The 10,220-nt window shown below is 54.8% G+C and overlaps 1 protein-coding gene across 1 annotated transcript; it reads right to left on the bottom strand.

Annotated features, from left to right (window-relative positions):
• Nucleotides 1–3,464: 3,464 nt before the first annotated feature.
• Nucleotides 3,465–8,559, bottom strand: RHO (rhodopsin). Its single transcript, XM_004738577.2, has 5 exons — nt 8,187–8,559; nt 6,290–6,458; nt 4,840–5,005; nt 4,500–4,739; nt 3,465–3,690 (listed from the first exon to the last, which is right to left on the bottom strand). The coding sequence occupies exons 1-5, from the start codon at nt 8,545–8,547 to the stop codon at nt 3,580–3,582; spliced, it is 1,047 nt and encodes a 348-aa protein (XP_004738634.1). The 5' UTR covers nt 8,548–8,559; the 3' UTR covers nt 3,465–3,579.
• Between the last annotated feature and the right edge of the window lie 1,661 nt (nt 8,560–10,220).

Below are 10,220 nucleotides of genomic sequence, written 5' to 3'. Positions count from 1 at the left end.
AAAGAAAGCAAAGGGAATGAGTATCGGGGGCAGTTAGCATTTGCTTCTGCCTTTCCCTACACCCCTCCATTATTTTAATCTCTTGACCACCACCCCAGGGGCTGCTCCTTTGAACTTGGTTCACATCTCTGGGAAGGAAACTTGCGTTTATCCATGTCTACCGTGCATTACAGTTTTTACAGCAATTATCTCGTTAGTCTCTACAGACAATTCTACCAATTGGGATGAGTCTCCTCTTTAAAGCTGAGGGGCCTGGAACCGAGCGAGGTTTGGGGTAATGGTCCGAGGTTGCATGCTGGGAAGGGCACCCACTGTCTTTTGGGGAGTACCCTGGGGTACTTTTTGGGAGTACCCATGGGTGTAGGGGTGTCAGGAGTGCACGTCTCTACTGGGGGGGGGCATAGGGTAGGCTGCCATCAGGCTTTGCCGCCTTGGTGGTGGTGCCCGGGTGGGAGGGTCGGTTCATGCTCTCTGCTCCCAGAAACAAGATCAGGAGTGAGAGAGCTCTGTGTCCTTGAGGCTGGCCAGGTCACAGCCCAGACACTTGCTCCCTCCAATCTATCTCTGAATCCCCGGGACCTCCTGGCCCAGGGTCAGCTTCCTTAGGCCGGGTTGAATGAAGATATGATTGTATACAACAGGCATTCCATAAACCAGTTTGCCACCTTGAGCCTGGAGATAAGGTAACGCCCTCAACTCAAGCTAAGCCAGCAGCTTCCGGCCTTGGTATATGGCAGGTGACTGTCGAATCAATGATAAATGAAAGAGAGAAAGAGGACTTCCTCTCTATCAGGAAAAAAACAGAGACTTTTCTGGTTGGAGAGTAAATTTTTTTCTCTGGATGTGGGACTGAAACAAGCATACCACTCGTCAGAATAAGTAAAGAGGTGGGGTGGTGAGGGAACAGGGCTGCGCACAAGGCAGGGCAGCAGAAATGCCCCTGTCTCTCCCACTGCCTAACACATCGGAAATGGGTGAGACCTGTAGGACCAGCCACAGGAATCTTCTCTCTCGTGTCTACAGTGTGGGAAAGAGGCCTGGTATAGCGGGCCATCACCACTTAAACAGAGGCCAACCCCTCTGGACCATTGTTAGTTCTGCCCACCCTGTCTCTGGATCTCCTCCTTCTGGTAATGACACCCCCCAGGTGTCCCTTGGGCTCCTTCCTGTCCCCACCCTCACTCAGAGCATTTGGTTTATGTAGGGATGGGTGGGCGACAGTGTGGGCGGGTGCTCAGGTGACCCAGGTCTGGCCAATCAGAGGATGAATCCCCATTCTAGCCTGGTGATGGGTGTAGGGGTGATTAGGTGACCCTGGCCTGGCCAGTGAGAGCCCTACCCAGGACCTTTGCTGGAACTGTCAGGGAAAAAGCAGCTCACTTTCTGCAGGTCTTGCTGGTAGGTGTTTGTGCTACCCCGTGGGAATAGTGAGCCTGTGCGTAGGGCCAACACCGGGAAAAGTGTAGCCAGAAGGAGAGGTACAGAAGTCTGAGTACATCTGAGCCCCTGCATCCAGCTGTGCCTGAAGCCCTGGGCGTTTCATTTATTGGAGCCAGTAACTTCTTCCTCTTGCTTTAGCCTATGGAATTAGATTCCCTGTGCCTTGACCCTGAAGAAATCCTGACTGGCATCACTGAAGGAGGCAGAGTAAAGAGGAGCCACAGCAGAGATCCCAGCTATCACCTGCTCCAGCCCCACCGTGGCCCTGAGGACCTTTCATTTCAGGGTCCAGCCATCCTTTCCCACCTCGGAGGTTGCCAGTAACTCTTGGGACTATATCTCCATCCTTGTTCCCCTTGTAGATGATGTTCTCAGTAAGGCCAGCTCTGAACTGAAGGCCCAGTAATATCCAAATCTCCCACTGGCTGCAGTGTGCCAGGAAGTAGGCTGGCCACATGAAGTCTGCAGTCCTCTTAAGCATGGTTTAAGATTCCCTTTGGCATATAAGGAGACGCAGAGAGATGACAAAAGTTGCTTACAGTTTCACAGGCCACCTGGGTCTCTGTGACTCCAGAGTTGGGGCTTTTCTTGTTCCCATGCCTGCTCCCTCTACCCCACACCCCTAAGGGGCTCTGCTGGTTGCCCAAACCCGGCATCCTGGGGGTGAAGGGATCAGGTGGGTGCCGCCCAGTTTCAATCCACTCTGCAGATAAAGAGCTGGAGAGCAACAAAACCACCACCATTAACCCCGAGTGTAGGAGCTGAGCTTTCAACGTCCCACTTTGCCCAGGGTCCCAGCGGAGCTGGGGAGAGCTAGAGCTTCCGGCTTCCGTTACGTGGAGCAGGCGCAGCTATGGAGGAAACTCAGTTCTGATGAAGAGGGTTCTGGTCAGCTTCACAGCAAGAACTCTCCAGAATGGAGAATGGACTGGAGCTACTAAAGACAGGTTCACCCAGCAAGAGAGCTGGAATCTAGGACCCGTGAACATCCCCAGGGAAGGTGGGCCCATCGGAATTTCCAACTTTTCGTTTGTTTTTTAAGCTCCTTGAGATAAGGGTAACTTAGCTCTTCATTAAATGTGGGCAAGTGAATATACATGGCCTCCAGAAGCTCCAAGCTGGTCCAGAGTTTCTGTGGCCTAGTTGCTGGACAAGAGAGTGGGTGGTTTGCAGAAACTGAAAGAAAGGCCCAGCTCTCCCTCAGCTCTATTGGGAAGGGGAAGCACCAGGCCTGGAGCTCCAGGCCAGAGGTGAGACCCTGGGCCTTGGCCCTAGACTCCACAGTCCCCTGAAGTTTTTTCAGTCCTGATGACTGCATTCTGCGTTCACTTGACTCTCCCCCTTTGCAGCCCAGCCATCAGCCCTGGTCTGGCCTTGACGCCTGGCTAATTTTAAGAAACCTACTGAGGCTGGATGCTTATGACTTTGCCCAATCTCAAAACGGTCACTATCAAGAGGAGATGATCATATTAATTAATTATATTAATTTATATTTTTTGTAATGTTAACTACAATCTGTACAGCCCTTTACCATTTACAAAGTGCTTACATGCTCTCACACACACAGGCACCTGCACACACAAAATCCTATTTGATTTCACAGCAGCCATGCGTTGGCAGAGCCAGGGATCTGGGATTTCCAGAGAGAAAGTGAGGCCTCAGGGAGGGAAACCAGTGCTCAAGGTCATCAGCTGAGGGCCAGCTGCTGCTAAGGTGGTTTCGAGAGGATAGATGTGCTCTCCCAGCCCATTCATTCCTTCATTCATTCCTCCATTCATTCCTTCCTTCGTCCATCTAGCATTTATTAAGCACCTACTGTGTGCCCCATTCTGTGCTAGACACTTATCCCTAAGCCGGGACACTTTTCCAGAGAGCAAGAGTTCTTTTGTTCTTGAGAGATGAGTTGGGGAGAGGAGGGACTGCGATCCCATGGTCCCTGGGAACTCAGGACTCCAGATGGGGTGTTCTGGCCAAGTGGGGAACCTCGTCTTTCTCTCAATAATAATAATAATAATTTTAATTCAGGGAGCCTGCACAGCCTGATTCCGACAGGCCTGGCTCCTGTGGGGCAGCTGTGGCTGGGGCTAGGTGTGGGGAATGGGAGACTTCTATAGTCGGCCGTAGAGTCCTTGGCAGGGCTTAGGCCGGTGCCACCTGGCTGGTCTCCGTCTTGGAGGTGCTGACGGAGGCCTCGTCATCACCCAGTGGGTTCTTGCCGCAGCACAGGGTAGTGATCATGCAGTTCCGGAACTAGAAGGCAAAGGACACGAGTCAGGGTCAGGGTCCGCTGGAAGTGTATGTAGCAAACTGTGGTGGTTGGCAAGATTTGCCTCCAACCCCTTCCCTGCTTCTGGCCCTCCCAGGATCCACGCCCCTCTCAAATCTGGCTCCCTGGAGGGAACTTCGTAAGCCCCAGAGATGCCAGGGACCAAATCCAATGGGGTTTTGCTACTCATGACCTTCTCTGGTGTCCTCTGTGTGCCAAGGGTTATTTGTAAGTTATCTTATTTAACCCTAGAGTTTAGGAGTTCGCCCTTTCTAGGAATGAAGACACTGAATGGCCAGAAAAGGACACGACTTGACTAAGTCACACAACTAGAAAATGAAAGCTGAGATTTGAAACGGATATGCGTAACTCCAGAGACCACGTTTTCCCCCACTGGATCATGGATTCTGCAGAGAAGTCACTGGTCGCATTCATCCCTCAGCAAAAGACTTGGCTCTGTGTTCAGCTTTGTGGAGACTGGCACCATTGCATTCCCAGGCTTGGGACTTACACTCTTTGACTTCTAAAGTGAGTCTCCAGAACTATCTGGACTGGCACCTCTCATGCATCAGAGACACCCGGAGGGCTTGTGAGAAATGCGAGTTCCTGGGCCCACCCCAAGCTTCTGATTGTGTATTTCTCCCAGATGACGCTGATGCCCTGGGAGATACCAGTCTCCCCGCCTGGTTTTGCAGGTGGGGTGACTGAGGCCCAGTCCGGGCTGTGGCTTGTCCTCTGCAGGCAGTGCCTGCAGCCTGGGGCCCCTGGACCCTCTTGCCCCACCATCAGGCACCTGCTTGTTCATCATGATATAGATGACAGGGTTGTAGATGGAGGAGGACTTGGCAAAGAATGCTGGGATGGTCATGAAGATGGGGCCAAAGTTGGAGCCCTGGTGGGTGAAGATGTAGAATGCGACGCTGGCGTAGGGCACCCAGCAGATCAGGAATGCGATGACCATGATGATGACCATGCGTGTGACCTCCTTCTCAGCCTTCTGGGTGGTGGCCGACTCCTGCTGCTGGGCAGCCGCCTGCAGGGACACAGGGCCTGCTATCCAGACTCCCCTGGGACAGGGGCCGGGCTCATCCCAACCAATGCATACATCCCCAGAGCCCAACATGGGACCATACCTCCTTGACTGTGAAGACGAGTTGGCCATAGCAGAAGAATATGACGATCAGAGGGATGGTGAAGTGGACCACGAACATGTAGACGACAAAGGACTCGTTGTTGACCTCTGGGTTGAGTGTGTAGTAGTCGATCCCGCACGAGCACTGCATGCCCTCTGGGATGTACCTAAGCACCAGGGGTGTGCGGGGCGGGGGGAACAGGAGAGGGCATAAGGGACACCCACGTGTGAGGGACTTGGGCATAGGCTGCAGCCGGTCAGGGCCCTGGCTTGGCCAACACACCTGCTGTGTGGCTGGTCTTGCTCGGGGCCTTGCTTTCCCTCTCTGTAAAATGGATGTGATGAAATACCTGCTTGGCTGCGTGACTGTGGGGATCAAATCAACTGAGATGAGGGGTTCAAATGCACCTGGTGAACACTGTGGTTTGGTTGTACAGCAGCCATGGTATCCGGAGATGGCCTAGTCTCTTGCCTAGCAGAGCCCGTATACCGCTGACCTGCGCTGGGTTTCCTCACCAGACCTGCTGCTCCCCATGGCTGGAGGCCAGGCCTCAGGCTGTGCAGGGCAGAGGTTGGTGGGGAGAAGGGAAAAGCTCCCAAAATCTATATCTGAAGCAGTTTGTATAAACCATTGTCTTACTGACACCGTAAGGGTGTCTTCTAGGCCAAAGATGGGCACACAGGTTAACTAAGGGATCTTTGCACATTTTGTAGAAACAAGAGGTCCTAGGGCCATGTGATTTCAGAGGATGGTGACAATGGAGTGGCCTGAGTGGCCGTTGGCTGTGCCTGGGGGGATGGGACTGGACAGGACTGCAGAAGATAGGGGAAGATGTTGGAGGGGGCGGGCTCAGACCCAACAAGGAACAAAATATTGACCCCAGGAGGCTGAGAGAGGAGGGAAGGGAAGAGAGATTGGGAATTTCCTGGAAGTAGAGGGACGAGAGGCCTCTGGGAACCCACAGCCCAGTTTCCCAAGCCACCGTCCTCCCGTCTCTCATCTGAGCCCCATTTGGAGATGATGGACTAGAGGCTGCAGAAGACCAAGTTCCCAGGGCCTACCATGTCACCACTGGCACTAGATAGACTTGGCTTCCCCAGGTGCTGAGGCCCAAGGTCAGAGGGAACTGCCTATGGGGCAAAGAGGATTGGAATCTGGCCCTGGCTTAGTTGAGGATTAGGGGCAGAGCCAAGGTGAAGGGTTGAGGCATCTTGGATTCTCCTTGACATGGGGGCTCAGGAGATGGGACCAGCCCCCATAGCAGCATTAGGGTCTGATTCTCTCTTTCCCTGCCCTAAACCCCTCCCTTGGGAGAGCTACCAGGGTGGGCATGTGGGGTAGGGGGCATATAAGCTGGATGCCCAGAACAGACAGTGCCAGCTTTGAGTCCTGGCTGGGGGACCCTACAAAGACCCCCTGGGGACCCTTCTTTTCTACTCGGTGTCATTACCTGGACCAGCCAACGAGGGGGGGTGCAGCACAGGCCAGGGCCATGACCCAGGTGAAGGCGACGCCCATGATGGCATGGTTCTCCCCGAAGCGGAAGTTGCTCATGGGCTTACACACCACCACGTACCGCTCAATGGCCAAGACCACCAAAGACCACAGGGCAATTTCACCTGCAAGGCAGTCAGGGATCAGTCAGCACACCACCCACCTGGACCCTGCTGTCTGTCCAAGCAGGAAGCGCTCTTCCTGGAATGGAGAGCGCAGCCAGGAAGGCAAACTAGGGCAGGGCTGGAGCCAGGACCAGGGATGGAGAGGCAAAGGGGCTGTGGAGCAGAAGGACCCAGGTGCAGAAGGAGAGTGAGCAGAGTGTCCCCCAGGAAGAGGAGTTAGTTCAGTAAGGGCTCTGGGTTCGCGAGGAATGGAAAATCGGATCCTAGGGTCATTGTTACACTGGGAACCCCGTAGGGAGTTTTCACAGAAGAACATGTGCTTTTTGGGGTGACAGGCAGAGTGCCTGTTGGAGTTGGAAGTCCTTCCCTCCCTTGGAGAATGAAATAACCTGGGTCTGTGGGTCCCCAGAGGTAAAATCAGGAAAGAATGGGGGGATTCAGATATCATCCCCAGAAACTCAGTAGGGAGGTTGGCCATAGAATTTATCAACCAAACCGGGATGTTTCTGAGAGAGAAAGCGAACACGACTAATTATTACTCCAGGATAATGATTGTAAGCTGGAACCAACCCTACAGAGATGTGCCCACACGTGGCACCTGCCTCACCCCTGCCTTCTAGCCAGAGACTGCCCAGCCCACTTCCAGTCTTTCTGTGTGGGGAAGCTCCTTCCCTTCGAAGAAACCCCTTCCATAGGAAGGCATTACACTGTGTGGTGATCTGTAGCTTTGAAGGATTCTTTTGAATAGTTTCTTTGACTGGAAAACTGATGGGGGTACTGCAGAGATAACAGACCCCATTTAGCAGCTGAGCAAAGAGAGACCCGGAGAAGGGAAGAGACACATGCAGGGCTGTGGGAGGGCAGTGACCAGGGCCTAGGTCTTCTGGCTCAGACCAGGAATGGGCCCCCTTCTCTGGGACACACAGCCTCTTAGGCAAGCAGGAGAGAGCCGAGGGCAGCTGGCAGAGCCTAGCACCAGCCACAAGGACGGCTCGGCCTCCTCACCTCCTCTTTCCTTTACGTGTCCAGGATGCTGTCTCAGCCCCATTCCCAGGGAATCTCTAGCTATCACGGGATATTTGTCACCTTTGATGACCACAGATCACCCAGTGGCAGTCCACAGGCAAGGGTGTCCCACATACAGACGGACCCTTCTCTGCAGGTCGGAGAGATGCCGGTGGGGAGATACTGAGCCCACTGGCCATCACAGGCGGAGTCCAGTGGCTGGAGGACTGATCATCTGGGATGAGATCATCATCATCCCATCTGGTGGGACAGGACTGTCCGACCCTGGGCTGAGAGCCCTGAGAACAGGGATCTGTCCTGCCCATCTCTCTTCCCAGTGCTCGGCATGGGTCTGACCCAGCACAGATGCTTTGAGGGGAAAAGAACAAGGCCCGAGGGGCCATTGTGACGTGGGCTGGAAACTCAGCTCTAGCCCCACCATAGTGAGACCCCAGCAAGGCCCTTGACGTCTCTCATGCTCAGTTTCCCTGACATAAAGCAAGACAGCAGCACCATTCTACACGAGATCAACTATGCCTAGGGCTGCCCTCCATAAACAGCCTAGTGTGTCATCACTGATGGTGTTTTCAGATCAAGCAGATAATGCTGACGGATGTAGGGGGGAGAAGGCCTCTTAGCCACCATCCCCGGGCTGTCTCCAGATCCCTCCACTCCCTCTGGCTCCTGCATCCCCCACCCCGCCACCCCTACCCTGGCTCATACCGCCCAGCGTGGCAAAGAAGCCCTCCAGATTGCATCCCGTGGGCCCGAAGACAAAGTATCCGTGCAGCGAGGTGTAGACGGTGGTGGTGAAGCCCCCAAAGACCATGAAGAGGTCGGCCACAGCCAGATTGAGCAGGATGTAGTTGAGCGGCGTGCGCAGCTTCTTGTGCTGGATGGTGACGTAGAGCGTGAGGAAGTTGATGGGGAAGCCGAGCACGATCAGCAGGAACATGTAGGCAGCCAGCATGGAGAACTGCCATGGCTCTGCCAGGTAGTACTGCGGGTACTCGAAGGGGCTGCGCACCACGCCCGTCTTGTTGGAGAAGGGCACGTAGAAGTTCGGGCCCTCTGTCCCGTTCATGGCTGCGGTCCTGGTGGCTGCCCTGTGGGCGGCTCAGACCCAAGAGTTCTGCGGAGGCCTGAGCTCGGCCACCCAGGGCTCTGGCTGGACAACTGCACTGACCACCCCCCCAGCCCTTTATAAAGTGACCTCCCCTCCCTAAGCTCCTGGCTGAATCAGCACCTGGGAGATTGGGGGCGTTATTAATCATATTAATCCCCACTGCTGCAACTGGGGGACCTAATTGGCTTCCAAGAGGGGCCAAGGTGACTCTAGACAGAAGCTAGAGATGGGAGGAGCTAGGGGCCCTGGGAAAGAGCAGGAGGTCCGCCCCCAACTCTTCTGGTCCCCAGGAGTCTCTGCTCCTATCAATCTGGTGGCCATGGCCTGGCATTGGGACCACTGGCTCCAGGCCATGTCTCTCTCACTTCATGTGAGCTGGCTTTGTCTCCCCACTGGACCACAAGCTCCCTGAGGGTGGAGGCCCTGGTGGTTCTCTCAAGTCTCACAACCCCTCACCCTATTCCTATTCCCCACCTATTCCTTCCCCACCTGTCACCTCCTGGCTCACTCAGGTGCCGGACCCTGACCCTAGCCCATCTCACCAGATTATGAGCTCCGTGAGGGCGGGGGCCATGTCCTGCCCGCTCTGCACTCTCCAGGCCAGACATACAGCCCGGCACAGCCCAGGAGCTCAATAGGTATTTGGGTTGGAATTCACTCACTCTCTTGTTCATTAAATATTTATGTACAGACCACTGGGGATACAAAGATCCAGAAAGGAGGAGGTGATGGGGTGGGGAGGACTCTAGTGTGAGAGGAACAGGGCGGGGAGACTGTCTATAAAGGAGAGGTGTCTATGGAGGGGAAGTTTGGGTGTTTGAGGAAGGGGGGGTACTTTGCTAGGTTGCCAGGTGGCTGAGACTGAAGTCAAGGGCTGGCGGAGGCCTGAGGCCTGTCTGGGCTGAGGCTGCACCTGGGCTGCAGGGCCAGCTCTAGTGGGTCTCCATGCCAAGCTGAAGAGCCTGGGCAGTGGACAGTGGCTTGGGCAAATCTTAGGGGTAGAAACATGGCTCAAATGCACCCAAAGATATATTGGAGGAAATGAGGACAGAACAGGGGAGCAGGGAAAGGGTGACTGGAGCAGGAAGGGGACAGAGGCTCTCAAGGCTCCTGAAGCAAGGCCTTGCATCCAGGAGGTGGCTGTGTGCCAGGGGCTGTGTTTTGAGCACCAGATTGCTGTCGTGAGCAAGGCCAGCTTGGTCCCAGCCTCCTGGGGACTCCAGTGTGAAGGCTAGGCTGAGCATGAGCCTGGAAACAGACCTGGTTGGACACTGTGGCACACAGGGCACATCCAGGGATGTCTGGTCAGGCTGGGCTAGGTCAGTGGGTCTTAGAAGCTGTGTGACAGGTAACTCCAGGAGGGCAGGTTCTGGGGACAGTTGGAGGCTTGGCATGGACGGGCCCACCCCATCAGTGAAGGGAGCACAGCCATGCTTCTGAGGAATTATGTGAGGCAGATGGGAGTGCCCGGCACAGGGGTGCTTGAGGACCACCCTCCAGCCACAGATGTGTAGCTGCCTACAGCTGCCTACAGCCACCTACTGTGCTCCCCAGAGGGTGCTCAGCTCTGACAAATGCCATGGAGAGGGATGATGTCTGCAGGTAGTATCGTTCTATGGGGTTGTCAGGTC

Source organism: Mustela putorius, unplaced genomic scaffold (assembly GCF_011764305.1).
Source record: "Mustela putorius furo isolate JIRA1106 unplaced genomic scaffold, ASM1176430v1.1 tig00003850_pilon_pilon_pilon, whole genome shotgun sequence".
Classification (NCBI taxonomy): Eukaryota; Metazoa; Chordata; class Mammalia; order Carnivora; family Mustelidae; genus Mustela; species Mustela putorius.
The sequence above is the reverse complement of the archived record's forward strand: the minus strand, read 5'-3'. Positions and strand labels throughout refer to the sequence as shown.